At 46.8% G+C, this 19014-nt stretch overlaps 1 protein-coding gene across 1 annotated transcript; it reads left to right on the forward strand.

Moving 5' to 3' along the window:
- Positions 1 to 3512: 3512 nt before the first annotated feature.
- Positions 3513 to 12498, forward strand: LOC103163435 (spermatogenesis-associated protein 31E1). Its single transcript, XM_035441731.1, has 6 exons — positions 3513 to 3628; positions 7644 to 7860; positions 8551 to 8602; positions 9100 to 9160; positions 9378 to 10499; positions 10581 to 12498. The coding sequence occupies exons 1-6, from the start codon at positions 3513 to 3515 to the stop codon at positions 12496 to 12498; spliced, it is 3486 nt and encodes a 1161-aa protein (XP_035297622.1).
- Positions 12499 to 19014: the final 6516 nt, after the last annotated feature.

Raw genomic sequence — 19014 nt, forward strand, 5'->3', positions numbered from 1 at the left:
GTGCTCATCATGCTGCATGGGACCACAGGGCACACCCTTGGAAACCATGCCCAGGAGCTGCACATCATGCTGCACAGGACCACAGGGCACACCCTTGGAAACCATGTTTCTCTTCTGCGGGCTGCTGCCCAGGAGCTGCTGATGGTCATGCTGCATGGGACCACAGGGCACACCCTTGGAAACCATGCCCAGGAGCTGCACATCATGCTGCACGGGACCACAGGGCACACCCTTGGAAACCATGTTTCTCTTCTGCGGGCTGCTGCCCAGGAGCTGCTGATGGTCATGCTGCATGGGACCACAGGGCACACCCTTGGAAACCATGCCCAGGAGCTGCACATCATGCTGCACGGGACCACAGGGCACACCCTTGGAAACCATGCTTCTCTTCTGCGGGCTGCTGCCCAGGAGCTGCTGATGGTCATGCTGCATGGGACCACAGGACACACTCTTGGAAACCATGCCCAGGAGCTGCACATCATGCTGCATGGAACCACAGGGCACACCCTTGGAAACCATGCTTCTCTTCTGCAGGCTGCTGCCCAGGAGCTGCTCGTGCTGCACGGGACCACAGGACACACTCTTGGAAACCATGCCCAGGAGCTGCACATCATGCTGTATGGGACCACAGGGCACACCCTTGGAAACCATGCTTCTCTTCTGCGGGCTGCTGCCCAGGAGCTGCTCGGGCTGCACGGGACCACACTGGGCACCTGGAGGGTGAGTCAGGCTCTTCTGCCAGCAGCACAGGGGGGTAGGCACGCTGTGATTCTTACTGTCTTCCTTCCTTACAAGCTTGTCATCATCGTGGGACTGGCATTTTGTTGGCAGGGGAGAGATGTGGTGGTCAGGCTCACTCCCTATTCTCTTTAGGACAAGATGGAAGGTGGGAGGATCTGCAGGTGCTGTGGCAATATCAGGCTGTATGAGCTGAGCATTGTGTTTATCGTTGTCCACCCAGTGTAACTGATGTTTTAAAATCAAGTAAGTTGCCATGATGCTATTAAATTTTTTCTCTTGTAAGGAGTCTCTAATGTCCTTGGGGTTATAGCCCATGCCCCACATGGCTGCCACAATCCTGGGGTTGGGCTTGTTGGGGTGTGTTTCTAGGGACTGGGTTAGTTTTAAAAGCTCCTCACTGCCCTTGAGCCACTGATGTTGCATAATGTCACATACCTTGGGCCTCTGCCCAGGGTCAATGGTGAACAGCTTCACAATGAGGTTGGCAATGTGTGCTGGGACCTTTGGTGGAATGTAGTAGTGGGGCTCCTGCATCTCTTCCTTCATCTTTTCGTATGTTGTTGCCTTGAATGGGTAGTGCTTTGTCACCATGATGTACAGTACCACTCCCATGCTCCAGATATCAAGTGCCCTGGGATCATAGCCTTGGCTGCTAAAAAGCTCTGGAGCACAGTATGGAAGGGTGCCACAGAACACTGTCGACTTCTGCTCAGTGGTAACGTGGATGGCCAGGCCAAAGTCACACAGTCTGATGTTTCTATTTGCATCCATCAGAATGTTTTCTGGCTTGATGTCCCTGTGTGCAATGCTGTTCTCATGGCAGTAGTTAACTGCACACACCATCTGTGTGAAGATGTGCCGGGCTTCTCCTTCTCTCATGTAGTCCACTTCTAAGATACGGCCAGCCAGATCACCCCCAGAGGCATACTCCAGAACCATGTAGATGTGTTCAGAGGTTTCCATGACATGGAACAATTTGATTATATTAGGGTGGTCCAGGAATTTCATGATCTCTAGCTCATTTTCAATCAGATAAGCATTCTTTTTATCCTTTTCCAAAGTCTTCAGAGCAACCTGCACTTGTGTGTGGAGGTGAAGTGCCAGCTTCACCTGAGCAAAGTTTCCTGTGCCGAGGGTCTTGAGGATCTTGTAATGATCCATGAGGACCTCCTCTTCAGAGGAGTTGGCCTGCAGATCCTGCTGCATTGTCACCTCCTCACTCCTGATTCTATGTATTGTCTATCACAGTACCAACTCACGATACTAAATTTAAAAAAAAAAATCAAAAGCAGATGTTACATTTTTGTTGTTACGTTAAAACACCATGGCTGATAGTGACATACAGTAAAGTCTACTTTGGCTTCCAGGGGGAGCATCCATAATGGCAGGTGAGGTGTGGCACAAGGGGGAAGAAGCAAGAAGCTAAGAGGAAATATCTTAGCCACACAGAAAGCCAAGTGGGTGGGGCTACAAAATGCTCAAAGCCCACCCAAGGGATGTACCCAAGCAAGGCTGGACCTCTTAAAGGTTCAATAACCTCCTCAAACAGTGCCATCAACTGGGGACTAAGTTTTCAAATATGTGAGCCTATGGAGGACCCTTTTTTAAAAAGTTCATTCTACTGCAAGGTCTAAGAGGGAAGTTCCTATCAGTAAATTCCTACATGAAACAATGAGAGATACAAATAATCTGATTAAAAATAACCTACAAAATTGGACAGCACATTCTTAAAACAAGTGATTAATAAATATTTTAAAAGTGTTTATCATCCTTAGACACCATGGAAATACAAATTTAAAACAACTTTGAAATTTCATCTTACTTCAATCAGAATGAGTATTATCAAGTAACAAATCAGTCCAAACACCAGCAAGGATGTAGGGGAAGAGGACTGTGGATGGGAGGATGAATGGATGCAGCCACTGTAGAAATCAGTTTGGAAAGACCTCAAAAACTAAATATAGAGCTCCTATATAACTCAAGGATACCACTTCTGGGCATATACCCAAAGGACTCCATGCCCTACGACAATTACTTGTACCTCCATGTTCATTGCTAAATGTCCAATGGATGGATGAAAAATGAAAATGTTCATATACTCAGTAGAATTTTATTTATTGGCAAAGGAATAAAAGAAATTATGAAATTTACAAGTGAATGAATGTGTTTATAAAATATCATCTTGAGGTAACCTAAGCTGGGAAAGACAAATGCCATGATAACTCCCTTCTATGCAAATTCCAGCTGTAAATTTTTAAAGTTATTTGTTTAACCCTGAATGCTGGTGATGGTCAGAGGGATAAAAAGGAACCATTAGATGGAGGGAGGCGAGAAAGAGGCCTTAAGGGAAAGGGGATGATAGCACATACCAGACATGAAGGTGGAAGAAGGGGGTACTAGGGGTGGAAGGAGCTAACCAAGATGGTTGGGAGAATGAGAACAAGCAGAGCGTGGGAACAGTAGTCAAAACTAAGGATATATGAAAAAAATACATGGAAACATGGTCATATAAGTTTATTTAAAACTACAATCTAAAAGGAAATTTCATGATAGTGTTCTCAATGAATGGCTGCAGCTCCTTTTAATAGTCTTAGGTTATTAAGCAACTATCCCAGTGTCAGATACTGTCAGCCAAAGAAACCCCAAAGACCCTCAAAACAATATAGGCCATTGCCACTGTTCTTGGTTGCTCACCAAAATTTGATGGTAAGATCCTATTACTGGAGACATCACTTGTTTTGGTCACAGAACATAGAGAAATCAAGTTAAAGATGAGCTGGAAGTTTTCTCCCTATGGGCTGGTCTTCACAGTGTCCAAAGATGCCGCCTTCACAGTGCCCAAAGATGCCGCCTTCACAGTGCTGAAAGATGCTATGCAGACTGCTGTGTGAGAAAAGTTACCAATAGTCTGACCTAGACGTGAATCCTAGGAGCTACAACAATGACTTATTGCTCGCTAGTGAAACTGTGGCTTAACTGTTGTAAGGAGACAACCACTTTCTGATTGGAGGGATTCTGTAAGCCTGGTCAAGAACCCTTGGTTGGAAAGGTCTTAGGCCCAGGGGGAAACCTACTACTATTGTTTTGATTTCATGTTGTCAAATGACCTTTTAAATATACACCAACCATCAGTGAAGCTCCCTACTGCCTCAGGCCATGGTTAGTGCAAACTGCTAAATGAGATGGTTCTATCACCCTCTCCAAGACTCTAGGAATGTGGTGGAAGACAGGATAAGAAGAATATGAGAGCCAGAGGGGGAGATGTGCGGCAAAAATATGCCTTCCGGACATGGCATGGCTTTCACACTCATGAACTCACTCCAGCCACGGTTATCCACACAAGACTGGGCTCCTCAACTCTTCATCATTGGAAGGGGACGGGCCTATGAGACTCCATGGTCTCCTGAGGGACTACTGGCAAGTACCATTGGTTAGGAGAGAATCATTTTCTTCACTGGTGTAGTCACTGTTAATATATCCTTGCTCAGGGGAACATTTCTCCATTGCTGATGGGAGTGCAAACTTGTCCTGCCACTATGGAAATCAATATGGCAGCTGCTCAAAAATCCTACACTTGCTAAACTATGTTCACAGCAGTGTTACTTATAATAGCCAGAAATTGGAAACAAACTAGATGTCCCTCAACCAAAGAATGAATAAAGAAAATGCAGTACCACAGAAACAACTGACCTGAACAAGGGGGGTTGCTCATGGACCCCAGACTGTTAGCTGAACCAGGAGGCCAGTGTGGAGGTCTGGTCAATCTGTGGGGCCTCTGGCAGTGGATCAGTATTTATCCCTAGCACATGAATGGACTTTGGGAAACCATTCCACATAGAGGGATACTCTCTCAGCCTCGACACACGGGGGAGGGCCTAGGCCCTGCTCCAAATAATATGACAGACTTTAAAGATTCCCCCATGGAAGGCCTCGCCCTCTCTAGGGAGCAGAAGGGGGATGGGATGGGGGTCATTGGGGGGTAGGGGAGGAGGGAAGGGAGAGGAAACTGGGATTGACATGTAAATGAAGCTTGTTTCTAATTTAAATTAAAAAAGGAAAAAAGAAAATTCGGTACACAACTGTTTAAAAAAATGCTTTCATGAAATTTGCGGGCAAACTCATGGAACTAGAAAAAAATCATCCTGAGTGAGGCAACACAGACCCAGAAAGACAAACATGGAGTGTAATCACTTATAAGTGAATATTAGCTGCTAAATAAAGGATAACCATGCTCTAATCCACAGACCCAGAGAAGCTGAGTACCAATGAGGGGGGCTTTAGTCGGGGGCGGGGGGGGGGGCAACATGGATCTCTCTGGGAATGGGAAACAGAAGAGATTTTTGTGGATGGACTGGGGGCAGGTGAGGATGGGAACAGGAGGTGTAGGGAGAAATCCTGATTAGAGGTACCACTGACCATGCCTGTTTGGGCCTGGTCACAGGTACCACTGACTACACCCACTTGGGCATGATCAGAGTTACATAAAAAGGGTTTAAGAAGGAGAGAGGCACACATGCAGTTCTTTTTCACCTGGCTGAGCTGACTAGGAAGCATTTCAGGATCTGTCCTGCTCTGGTGCAAACCTGGTCACTGGCTCCCTTTCGGGGGTACATTTCCTCAATAAACTATCATTTATCAACCTATCTCTGACTCTACTTTGTAAACAGAAAAAAAATTATAAGCCTATTTCCTCGATGAGCATTGGTGTGAAAATCTTAAGTGAGAATACTCAGTATGTATGTCACACCAATTTCAGAAACACGTGAGAAGAGCTATAGGTCATGATGAAATGAGTTCATTTCAATTCAGGGATGGTTCCACATACTCAAACTGATAAATGATACAGCATATAAACAGAATCCAGGGTAAAGTCACATGCTCATCATAAAGAAGTGAAATGCCCATGATTTCCAGGAGGTGGAGATGATCGTGTTACACGTGACTAGCCAGTGCCACAAACAAGATATCTCTTGTTTTCTATTCTATGTAGTGTCTAGGGTGTAGGGTGCTGAGCTGAGAGAGTGGGTTAGAGAGAGGAGAGAGAGAGGAGAGGAGAGAGAAAGAAGAGGGGGAAGAGAGAAGAGAGAGAAGAGACGGGAGAGAGAGGGGAGAGAGAGAGAGAGAGAGAGAGAGAGAGAGAGAGAGAGAGAGAGAGAGAGAGAGAGAGTTAGGTATAAGGAAGAAAGCAATGGCCCATGTACTGGAGCTCCCACAAATTGCCAGTTTAAAATCCTGACCATAACAGTTCTTAGGCTCCCTTTCTAGCTAGCCAGTAGGTGCAATGACCAGTAACATAAAACCCAACAGAATGTAGATTTGACAAGCCACCAAATAATCAGAGTGAAGAATCCACGCCAATAATGTAATGGCAAACCACAAGAGGCAAGACTGTACCTGGGTGGTGTTGGATGAGAACAGGAAAGCACCTCTCCCAGATTTGTGGTTTTGCACACTGCCTCCACACCGGTGTCCTTGAACTGAAAGCTCTGCCTTCAATATAACAAGATGGACACCAACTGTCTCACCTACCTAACCCAAACTTCCAACTGTAGTCCTGATCCATGACCTAATTGGTCACATGTTCAGAACCTAGCCAATCAGGCTGGCCGAGCAGGGAGCACACTTCTGATTGGTAAGGTTGAAGTCATGTGACCTATTCCTGGTTTGTGGTAAGGAGGCTCTAGCCGATAGACTCCAAGTCCTGTGAGGACCGGGTGACAACTCGACCTTTTTATTTGCTATGACTTGTCTCCCAGGATGTGCCTGCTCAAGCCCTCCCCCGCCCCTCCCCTAATGGCTTCTAACCACAGAACTCACAGCGGCACTTCATCCCTCCCCCATTCCCATCTCTAAAACCCTGGATTCAGGGATCAACAGGACTGAAGATACGTCTTCAAGGAGCTGATGGTGTATAAGGAATCCGAGTGTGTACTGTTTCTGCCCCAGACCCTTTTTCCTCCTGAATGACTGTACCCAGTCTATGTTAAAACCCATTCTTTAGTGAATTCTAAATTTACATTATAAAAAGTCATGGCTTACAGTCTATGTTAAAACCCATTCCTTAGTGAATTCTAAATTTACATTATAAAAAGTCATGGCTTACAGCACCTCTTTGTGGTGTCCAAAATTTTAAAAAATCCAAGAATTTTGCTCTTTCTGAGTCTTTTTCCATTCTCTGCACTGAGTATGTGATGTGATGGGTCGCTCTTAAACAGACATTTCTATTTCTCAGACTTGGAAAGCTTCCCCTGAACGTCCCATATACTGTTTCTCCATTAATCTACCTGAAAATACTTGCATCGTCTTTTTAAATCAGTCTTCGATTTCTTGTTACACTCCATAGATGTCCTCAGTTTTGCCTCCAGATCTCCATTGGCGATTTTACTCCTTTATATTTTCTTATTACATATTATCATTTGAATATTCCTCTTAAAGTGTCCCATTATTGCTTAATGGATGCATAATATTCTCTCCTCTCAGAGGACTTTGAAGAGAGGTTATGTAGCAGGACACTATGAGAACAGGTAACTTGGTGCAGAGAGAAGAAACAAAGAAACACTGACAGCCACAATCCCTGAGTCACAACTCAAGTTCCACAAAGATGCCCAGTGTGTCAAAAACTATGAACCTGATGGACTCAAGTAGACATCTTCCAGGAGACAGAGAAATTCTGGGGCTTGGAGGGGGAAGACACAAAACATGGAGGAAGCTCTGACTGCTTCAGCAGGAGGACTTGGAAGGAGGGAGCAGGGAAACCTAGGAGGCAGCAGGGTCTGCTGGGCTGGAGGCTGGGGAGGGGCTGTGGCTCCCTCCCTCCTGCCAGGAGCCCTTTGTGATGAGGAGGCCACAGCTGTGTGATGTGGGCCTGAGCCCTCCTGACAAGCCTCAGGCTGCACTCCCAGGACTCAGTGGCTTGAAAGCTACAGTGCCAGTCAGAAGATGGAGACTGCTCTCCTCCAGCTGAGAAGCATTCCATGGATGAAACCCAGCTCCATTTTTATGCACATAGACTGGATCTTTTATGTTGTGTGTGGAGTGGGGCTCTTCCTCCTACTAATCCTCCTCCTGAAGACTTACCCAGTGTCACCATCACCTGGGAGTGGAGAGAACACCCCGAAGGTGAGGAAAGCCTTAGATGGAGCACAATGGAGTGTGTTCAGTCTGCTGTTCCCTGCTGTTACTTTCCCATTTGCTAGGCAAAGAGAGAGACAGGTGAGAGGAAATCTCCAGAAAGAACAGCATCTCCTCCACAGGGGCTGAAAGTAGGGCAGAGGGGACAGTGGCCTTGAGGTGTGTGCAAGCTCTCAGATCCTCTGTGTGGTATAGCAGAGCACCACTAAAGAAGACAATGATTCTGTGGACAGACTGCATTTCTGAGATGGGGGGGATCTCTTGGACAGGACAGGCTCTGAGAAAGGAGTCATCTGCCCTCTGCTCAGCCACAGGCTTTTGTTTCTGTTGAGCTGTTGGAGGGAGAGTGATGAGACCAAAGGACTTGAGTCACCTCTGGTCTGAGGAAGCAGATTTTACCTGACAGCCAGAGGCGGCAGCAGAGCTCAGCCTTGGGTGGGATCCTGTCTGAGGAACACTGACTGAGGACATCCCTGTAAGAGTGGCATAGACAGCCCTGCTAGTGTTTTCCAAAATGAAATGTATCTATGCATAGAACAACTGAGTCAAAGATGGAAGAGAGAAAGCTCTCTGGGAAATGTGGATTTCGTGTCATCCGTGAGCACAGAGGGCAGGCAGCTTGTCCACTAGAGAGAGGAAGAATGAGCACAGCTCATGTTTGTCTTTCCTCACTGTCAGGTGATGAGGAGAGGAGAGAGCAAGACCAGGAAGATAGATGCTTCTGCAAAAGGTAGGCTTCTGATTTCCTCCGGAGAGGCAAATCCATCTGCCCTGCCCCTCAGTGATGAGAGCCATGATGACAGCCACACTTGTGAGGGTTCAGGATGCAGAGCACAATAAGGAAGAGGAGGCTGCTGGGAAGGAAATCAGGGAAATCCCCAGGTTCTGTGATGGGCTGAAGCTGTGCTTGGCCTGGAGTGGGGGGCTGCCCATGGGGGTGTGGTTCAAGTAGAATGATGCAATTCCCTCAGGCCCACTCCTCTCTCAGATGACGGATCCTGTGTCCCTCACAGTGTTGTGTGCCATGACAGGGGTTGAGAGAGGAGCGAGAAAAGTGTAAATGAAGAGATATGGTCCCTCCATGCCACGTGCTCATTTTCAGTGTTCTGTGTGCTTGCACTCTGGTGTGTGGGTATGAGAGTTCTAGGACGGGTGGACTTTAAGAGAGGTGCCTCACTCTCCTGTGAGATCTCAGTCCTCGTGATTACCATACAAAACTATTTCCAGGTTGTAGAGATGGCAGAGAGAATGTGGAAGATACCCAGAATGCATCACAACCTGTGAAAACGTAAGAAATCTCTGTCTTGTAGAATTACTCATACCAGGAGATCTTTGTACTGGAGATTCTATACAGGGTGGGATTGGGATACAGTCCTGTTGGATAAAGAATATGGGAGGTGGAGGCCTTGAAGGGTCCATGGGACACAGGTGTCATATTTATACAGACTGATGGGCCTCTTGATCCTCTGCTTGGGACTGATGGTTTTGCCTCCTGTCTTCTGCAGCCCCAGCAAGCATCCTTTACTGGACTCCACACCACAAGCCTTTTGGAACTCTAATGAGAAACTGGATCAGCTTCCTCTCCCTCAGCTGCTGTCTTACCTCAAGTTCTTGGAGGATCTTATGCAGCAGAAATTTAGCAGGATTTCCTGGGGCATGTCCACCATGCTCTCTGAGTCAGTGGTGGCTACTGCCTGGGTCTCCAAGAGACCCTGCTCTAAAACCGTGAGGTTCAGCGATTCTTGTGGCCCTTTCCCAGATCTACCCATGGCTCAAGGACCTTCCAAGATTTCTCAGGCCCAGCCATTGCCCCACCAACTTTTGAAACCAAGATTGGCATGTATGACAGAGGCTCAGACACTGAACAACCTCCCAAGCTCTACACCAAACCAATTACTTTCTTCATCTACAAGTAGAGCCCATGTAAAAGCAGGTTCTACCAATAGAACAGAGATACAGGCATCCCTCCTGACTGAAAACCAGCCCTGGCAGCAGGATCTGGAGTGGAAAGACACCATAGTTTCTAATATCCAAACATGCCAAACAGACATTAGCCAGCCTACTCACAACTTCCCTGGGGACACCCTGCCCACTGAACCAATCAGCTCAGCCTCCATCCTTTCTGGACATCCTCAGTTCCTCCAGCACCATGAGGAGTCACGGAGTGAATACAGGGTGACTGAGGTGAGAGAACAACATGGCTCCCCATCCAGGTTCCTCCCATCCCAGGAACTGACACAGCTGCAGGGACATTTCCCAGCAAACAGTCCTTTCCAGCCCAAGGACAAACCTGACCTCCCCCAGCCTGCCCAGCCTTCCATCAACTCCAAAAGCCACAAGTTGATGGGGTCTGTGCCCTCGGGGATGCCCTTAAAGGAGGGCCCAGGAAAACACGACCCCATCAAGGAGGACCTCGGTTTTAAGGCCAAAGACTTGCCTTGCACTTCAAGCAGCCGCCCTGGGAAGGGCTTGAAACCCAGAAACCCTGCACTGAGGACAGACCAGTGGTTCAATGTGAACACCACCCAGGACCTTTCCTTCCTTGACCCTAAAATCCAAAGGAAGCTGGAATCAAACATCATGCAGCTTCATGTGAAACGCAGGTGTAGACCACATCTCTACACTCTTACGGCGAGAGATCTCACCCCACCGGGGGTTCCAGCCTCACCACTTCCCCTGATCGTATATCCATCCTCACCCACCTGTGGTTCTAAGGCCGAGTGCTATTCCAAAGCTGCCATGATCCTGGAAAAATTGCATCACCGAGATCCAGGAGGGTCAAGGGTAGAAACTGTGCCAGCTGCCAGGCTGCAGAGTCCTCTGTTTGCACACTCACCTTCAGAGGTTCAGGAGATGCAAAGAGCCACTCCACCAGCTGCCAGTTATGGGCCCTCCAAGGCCCATCCAGTTACACTGCACAGCTACCTGAGCACTGAGACCCAGGCTTTCTGCTTCCAGGCAAGAACCCAGCCAAGCAGGACTGTCCGAGGGACTGGAAGAGGCATCCTGCACACAAGTACCAGCCCAAGAATGCCCACACATGCACCATGGAACAGGTTTGAGAATGTGGTCTTAGGACATCCCTGCTGGAATGTGACAATGCTGGGCCCTCAAGAAAGGGTCCCACCTTCAGTGGCCAAACAAACCAATAGATCAGAGGAGAAAGAAGAGAGACCTCCTGCCTGGAAAGTGAGTTTGGGATCCATGGAGATTCCCAATGGCCAAGCCATCAATATCCATCTCACGGACTTTGAGTCTACAGAGGCCAATAGAAGCTCAGGCCAGTTCCAAACACCTACTCTACAGCACTCAGGAGTCTCAGCTCTAAAAACACAAGTATGTAGTGAGGTTGACTTCACATCAAGTAAGCAGCCACAGGTCTGGCTTGTGGACCACTGTCCAGACATCCCCAGTTCAGTAAGATTGCCTTCAGAGCACCTGCTTCCTAGCTTCCAGCATAGACCCAAAATACTCAAGACCTCCCAGGGCCTAGATGACGTCTTTGTGAGGAGAGATCAGATCCAGAAGACCCAGGACTTCAGAGTTCCCAAAGACAGCATTCAAGCAAAGAATCACAGGGTGTTTCATCCCAGTGACGAGAGGAAGGAGTTTGTGGGATCTAGAGCCACATGCCAGGAAGAAAGGTCAGGGAGCAGGAGGCCCTCTACCCTGAGCTCCACCCTCTTCAAGGATGCAGCCATGACTGAGTGTCAGTCCTCCCTTGACATGCCAGGAAAAAGTCAGGATCCTCTGGATAGATATCTGAAGAAAATCATAAGGCATGTTCTACACTATCTCAGCCTCAACCCAAAAGACAAGGGGGTGGAGGACCTCCTGAAGAATGAACGCTCCCCACCAGCTAATGTGACGACCCAGGAGTCAGTCACAAGAGAAAAACTCATCTACAGTATGGCATCTGAAGTCCAATACCTCATGAATATTGTGGTACAGATCCTGGTGAAGTGGCTGGGCCTTAAAGTAGGGGACCTACCAGAGGCACAATGGTGTAAAGTGGAACCACTGACACCCCAAGTGGGTGACTCTCGCCACTCTTCTGCAGGTCTCTATGACTCAAAGAATAGAAGACCAACGAGAATCATGAGCTCTGGTGACACCAGCCCCAAGAGTCACAGCCATCCATTCACATACAAGGGAATCAGAGATAAACGTCAGTTGGTTGCCAGTGCCCATAGAGTCTGTGATCAGCATCAGAACAGAGGGAAGATGGGAATGGGCTATGGCCAAGTCCCCACTCCCCAGGGGAACAGCCGTCCGTGTAGGTACAGGGGAATTGCAGACAAGCCGCAGTCACATGCTGCCTCCCAGAGAGCCTATGCCTCAGATTCTATCATAATGAAGAGAGGAATGGGTTGCTGTCCACATTCCAGCACCAAGGGTCACAACCCTCTATTTATGCACAGAGATATCAGAGACACACAGCAATCAGGAATTGTCTATAGAGCCTCTAACTCGCATCAAAGTACAAAGAAAGGAGTGGGCTATGGCCACCTCATCAGGACCAAAGAGAACAACCATCCAGTCACATACTGGGGGACTAGAGACAAGGAGCAGTCACATGCTGCTGGCCAGAGAGCTGGTCACCCCAGATGCACCTCACCAGCATAGGCCAAGGAGCAAGAGGTCTTCCAAAAGCTAAGTCATCGCCCAGCCATTGTTTTCCCCATGCTTTCCTGGTAATAAAGGTTGTTTTGTTTTCCCGCAAAGAAAATCTTCTTCCTGCTGAAGCTCCTCCCCTGTTGCTAATGGCTCCTTCCCAGATAGGAGCCGCTTCCTAGTTCATGCTCCTGCCTTTCAGCACAGTGGTTTCTGTCTTGCAGCGATGGGGAGGGGTTGGTCAGCATTCCTTCTGTCTCCGTGCAGTCTCTGGAAGGGATGGGACAGGTGGGGACGGCACGGTCACCACGAGGGGTCACCCTCACCCGGTGCTATCACTGTGCAGTTCTCATTCCATCATTGCAGAGACCACAGAAGTATAGCGGTTTTCAGGATGACCCAGCCCTTGAAGACCCCACCCAGATCTGTGGGTGTTGTCTCTTCCTTACTTTGCTCCACCTTGACGTTTGTGTCACTGTGCAGGTTGGTCTACAAAGACACCAGGGAGCCAAGAACCTTCACACATCACAGTTTCAGCCCCAGTTCAGAGGGGAGAACCTCAACCTGACTTTCCAGGACAGGCATAGAGAACACCTATCCCAGGAGCCCCTACTCACTTTGATGTAGGCTGAGGAGGGGCTGTGCCTCCAGCACCTCTTACCTCAGCCTGGGTGACAGAACAGCGACACTGTCCACAGTCTGCCAGAATAGAACTTGTAGTGTGTGACACCTCAGTAGCCACTGAGGGTTGTGTCACACAGGCCTACCCAGTAACACAGGAAGTGCCTGCAGAGTAGCCACAAACATCTCATTGAATTCATTCAGTCTCCTCCCTGGAGACCGGCATCCACCCTGCCCATACCATCACCTGGGCCAAATCCAAACACCTAGACCCTCAGACATCATGGCCCCCAAGTGGGGTTCTCTACTTGGGCTAAAGCTCTAGAAAGCTTTTGCTAGGTGATGTGATTGCCTCTCACCCATCTTTAATAGAATGAAAAACAACAAATACTGCTCACATCTAATGAGAGACTATCTTGATTTTTTTTCAGTTTTAGGTGGCCTCCCCTCAAATGACTAGGTGACCTGTTTTTCTAGTTTCACCTTGTGCTAATCCTTGTCCTCACTGTGCTGCTATCTGGATACGCAGCTCATATGATATTGCACAATGCTGAGATGATGTAGAGACTGTCTAAGTCAGCTTGTAGATTGGTTCCTGGTGGAAGATTTCTATATCGATAACAGTTTGGAAATCGACATCTCTACTTTACATTCTCTCTGGGCTCAGAGGACACAAAAGACCCTGTCCACGTCCATTGTCTGGTGCAACTCAACCTCCAGTCTTTCTTCCCCATATTTCTCTCATCTTTGCACTCCTCTGCCAAGCTCCATTCTAAGCATCCATTTTTCGTCACCTCTGCTTCATCAGATCACATCTCTACTGTTTTCTCCGAGTATTTACTTTTAGTGTAAAACATACCAAAACACGTGGTATCCGTTTGCTACTGTGATGCTAACAACTGCATAAGCAGGGTGAAAATTGCAACGCGGGCTTCCCATCACAGCTTTATGCAGTGACTTTTCATGGGCTTCTTCACGGGAAAACCTACCCAGCCATACAATATCTGTTCATTGGCTCTCTGAAATCTTCGTGCAAACCTGCATGCCGTTCTTCTTCTTATATTTTGCAATCTGAAAATCCTATACCACGTAGACAGTGCCTGCCTTGATATGTGGCCAGCTCTAGGTGTGGTCTGCCCCCTGTCATCACACTCTAGGTGTCTCTGCACCTTAGTGGATGCAGTTTAAGATGATGCTTTACTCGGTAGCTTCTGTTAACCTTGGGATCCTCTTGGTGACAGTCTCAGTTTAGATGTGCTCACTTCAAATCAATTTACATTTTCTCTATTTAGAACCTTTTATACGTGGCATCTTGCCCTAACTGGACCATTCCTACAGTTCAAGCGTTTTATGTTTAGTGGGTTTTTTTTTTTTTTTTGGTTTTTTGGTTTTTTGGTTTTTTTGAGACAGGGTTTCTCTGTGGCTTTGGAGGCTGTGTCCTGGAACTAGCTCTTGTAGACCAGGGTGGTCTCGAACTCACATATATCTGCCTGCTTCTGCCTCCCAAGTGCTGGGATTAAAGGCGTGCACCACCACCACCCAGCGTGTTTAGTGTTCTTATTCTCGTTTTTTAAAACACGTATTCTTTGAGAAGTTTGAACAATGTGTTTTGATCACAGTCACTCTTCATCCCTAATTCTTCCCAAATGTCTCCTCCTCAGTGTAACATTAATAAATGATCCAGAGACTGATATTGGGATTCAAACATCAAGCCAGCAATGATGAGGCTTCCAGGCCAGGAGCAGCTCGATTTCTTCGTGTTCTATGACTCATGTTTGTGGTGGTTTTTTTTGACTGGGTCTCTCTATGTAGCACTAGCTGGCCTAGAATGTCCTATAATATCAGGCCTCAAATTTATAGAGGTCTACCTGTCTCTGCATCCCAGATGCTGGGATAAAAGCATGAGTAACCATGCTTAAACAGCAATAGGGTATTGTCACGAAGTTTTGGAGGGCAGCCTAAACTATTTGGGGATTATGTACCCTCTCTTGACAACAACTCCAAAAGCAATAACCTGTTCCTGGCACTGGTTTTTATTTATTAGCCTCTGGTGTTAGCCTCTAGGAGAACCAGCTTTCAACAGAGGAGAGAGAGGAAGCAATGTATGAAAGGGTAAAGGAGAATAATGGATGTAAAGAAAAGTTTAAATTGGAGTCAGGGAGCAAAGGGCGTGGTAGAGGAAGGAGAGATAAAGTTCTTTCAGGAAAGTCGGGTGGAACCCTGCTGCTGCAGAAGCTTCCTAACACACACACACACACCTTCAGTGTTTTGTGTGAGACTGAACCCAAATAGGTTTGCCTGAGTGCATAGGGACCACCCTGACAGTGGCGCCATTCCGTGGACTTGATGTTCAAGACTTAAAGGGCACACGTGAGGAGAACACAGCATTCATCTCTCTCTCTGCTTCCTGATTGCAGATGCACACACCTGCCAGCATGCTCTCCATACCCTGACAGACAGTACCCCCACCCCAGACAGATCGTGAGCCCAAACCAGCCTCTCTTAAGTTCTCTTGTCAAGTGTGTTGGCAGTGTTCCACACACCAAGAATCTTGCACGGCCACTGGCACAGTCTCTAACAGTTCAAGCTCGCATCCCTAGGATGACTCAGGCCCCAAGTCCACTGAAGTTCCTGTTCAGGAGAGCTCAATGTTACCAAAGAGTTCTTTGTTTGTTCCAGCCCAAACTGCCACTATGGGCTCCTGCCCGCCTTTTCTCGGGGTGTTACTTGAGGAAGCTTGCCATTATGGATGCTCTTCCTGTTGTGAGATGCCCATCTTCTAGGATTCTGGAATCTTCTTCTCCTGTATTCTTCTTTCCTTTTGTCCTTTTGGCTTTTTTAACACAGGATCTCACCATGTGGCTCATGCTGGTCTCAGACTCAAGGTGTCCCTGTCCTAACCCTGGAGTGCTGGGTTTGCAGCCATATGGCACCATGCCCAGCTTGAGTTCCTACTTTAGTTGGCTGCTCTTAACATACCCGTTTGATTTTTTAAAGATATCTCAAATCTAATTGCTCAGAGACAACCTCTTATTTTTGTTCCAGAGTCCCCTCTCTCAGAAGTTAGAGCCATCATTCACACGTGACCACACACCATTGTTTTGTTTTGTTTGGGTTTGGTTTTTGACACACGACCCAGGTTGATCACAAACTTCACCTGTCACTGAGGATGAACTTGAATTTCTGACCCTTCTCCTCCACCTTCCTAGTTCTGGTCATGCATAATACCTGGGTCCTTGAACCGTTCCTTACGTCTGTCCCTCTTGTCACTATCTACTCTACTTACCAATGTTTCATCTCTCAACATACAGCAGAGTCTGGAGTCTTTTCCTTCTGCTTCTGTTGCCAGGATATCTTATGTCACTCCTCTCTTCCTGGCCCGTCACACTTCAAAACAATCCTTTCAAAGTCTAAGTGTGGTTCTGGCATTCTTCTGTTCAAAACTGCCCAGTGACTTGCTCCATTATTCAGGATAAAGCTGGGCTTCTCACTGAGGCCACCAAGAAGTGTCACAAGCGAGTTCTTGTTAGCCACTAGTCACATTTTTGTTCAGCCTTCAGTAGATATCTACAAGTGTCTTAGTCAGGGTGTCTATTGCTGTGAAGAGACACCATGACCTTGGCAACTCTTACACAGAAAAACATTTAATTAAAAACCTCAGCTCTCATCACTGCATCTCACTCACTGTCCTGACTCTGCCCTCCAAGGACCCCAGAGATGGAATGTGTGCCCCCACTCTCCCATTTTACATGTGAGGTTCTCACTGCCTGACAGATCTTCTGGATTTCAGCATTTCCTGAATTTAGGATGGAATTTCTTCTTTTCAGGTATCTACATGTTTCGTTGTCTACAGTAAATTCAGATATGAGTAACAGAAAGGTTTATGACCACCCAGTATGAAACTGGACTTCACTTGTCTTTATTCAACATCTGCCAATTATCTGTCTGTCTGTCTGTCTGTCTGTCTGTCTCCTACCATCTATGCATCTATCATCTTTCACCTGTCATCTATCTATTTATCTATCTATCTATCTATCTATCTATCTCCTATCAACTACGTGTCTATCATCTATCAATTATCTACCTCCTATCTATCTATCTATCTATCTATCTATCTATCTATCTATCTATCTATCATGATCAGTCATTTATTTACTTTGTCACTGATAATCTGCTTATTTAGTCTAATTAATTACTTAATCTAATTTTATCATCCATCACTTATCTACCTGTCTATTATGTATCTAATATCTGTATATATTGCCTATCAATTATCTATCATCTATCTATCTATCTATCTATCTACATACATTATCTTGTTTTGTTTTTGAGACAGGGATTCATTATGTAGTCTAAGACAGGCCTATAACTCGCTTTGGCCTTGAATTTATTATCTTCCCACCTCAGTCTCCTGAGTGTTGGGATTACACGCAGAAGCCACCATTTCTGGATAGTTTAACAGACTAGCCTCACACTCCTGGGATCAAGTGATCCTCCTGCCTCAGAATTCTGAGTAACTGAGACCATAGGTGTGTACCACTGTGCCTGGCACTTAAGTTTTGTTCTGCTCAATTTTTCTCTGCTACCTCCTCATGTCACTTAGTTTGCATCCTATTAGGTAAAACAGGATGGAGGTTTCAGATCCTGTGTATTTTAGTGCATTTCCTCTGAGTGCTTCACCAACCGTTGCCATAGTGACGGAACAACTTTCCTTTTCCCTTCTCTCCTCAGGCCAGGTCTAACAGGGAAGATTGCAATGTTAGAAGCTGGCAGCAGATGGCACTCTAGGGAAAGGATACCCGTTGTCTTAGAAACACAACTGAAGTGTCCATAGTGGACACATCTGGGAATGAGCAAGAGGTGCTCCTTCAAACAAGAGAGGTACTCGCGGTAAGACACCCTCACCCCCTGTTCTGACGTTCACCTTTAACTGGAGGACATTTTAGTGATAAAGGGACGATGTGCTGGTGACCAGGAAAGCAAAGCTGTCCTGTTTCTTGTGTTTCCATCACAGGCTTGGGATCATTGATGCCACTCTGCAAAGTCTCTGTGGTTGTGAACGTGGAGGTCACAGCAGCTGCTGTGACTCTCTTAACAGAGGTGTTTAGGTCATGATTCAGTTTCTAGGACTGATGATGGCTTTTTCCCTTTGGGGATAAATTGAAGGACTGTGTGTTTGGGATGAGACTCCTACTCTTTGCAAAGCCAGTGTTTCACAGGATCTGAAAACAATGCTGTGTGCTCCCTCCAAGCAGAGAATGGGTGGGAGGTGTTGCTCAAGTTTTCTTGGTGGAGTTTTCTTTATGCTCTTACTGAAGGGCGGCATAACAAACTAGAACCGAGAAACAAGAATTTGAAAAGAGAAAGCATTAAAGTTTCATTTTCACTCACACATAAGACTCAGTACGTATCTAAAATGGTCTGGGGTGAGGGAGGGGTCAAAGGACTAGAGATGTAGCTCAGTTGATGGAGAGCTTGCCCAGCATGCTCAGAGCTGCAAGTTCAATCCCCAGCACTACAACCCAGGAAGCTAAAAGAGGAGACAAAACCTCACAGGTGCAGAACGAAACGGTTCCTATGGGAATCTTTGTTGCTCAGGTGCTCCAGTCTATGAAGTTGTAGGTCTTTGTATCAGTAGCTGTCTGATAACAATACAATGGATGGGTCTTATCTTGTGGATTGGGACTTAAATGCAATTTAAGTTGGTTACATTGCTCTCGGGGAAACGCCAGCGTGAGTTCTTGTTAGCTACTAGTCACATGTTTTGTTCAGCCTTCAGTAGGTATCTACAAGTGTCTAGTCAGGGTTTCTATTGCTGTGAAGAGACACCATGACCCTGGCAACTCTTATACAGAAAAACATTTAATGGAGTGACTTACAGTTTCAGAGGTTTAATCCATTATCATC

This window comes from Cricetulus griseus, chromosome 3 (assembly GCF_003668045.3).
Source record: "Cricetulus griseus strain 17A/GY chromosome 3, alternate assembly CriGri-PICRH-1.0, whole genome shotgun sequence".
In the NCBI taxonomy this organism is placed as follows: domain Eukaryota; kingdom Metazoa; phylum Chordata; class Mammalia; order Rodentia; family Cricetidae; genus Cricetulus; species Cricetulus griseus.

What these genes read in the sequence shown, in the direction of transcription:
- LOC103163435 (XM_035441731.1), top strand. Translation starts at nt 3,513, where the DNA reads ATGAGCTGGAAGTTTTCTCCCTATGGGCTGGTCTTCACAGTGTCCAAA. An exon ending in GATAGATGCTTCTGCAAAAG is followed by an intron (nt 8,603 to 9,099) that starts GTAGGCTTCTGA and finishes AACTATTTCCAG; the next exon opens with GTTGTAGAGATGGCAGAGAG. An exon ending in GCATCACAACCTGTGAAAAC is followed by an intron (nt 9,161 to 9,377) that starts GTAAGAAATCTC and finishes TGTCTTCTGCAG; the next exon opens with CCCCAGCAAGCATCCTTTAC.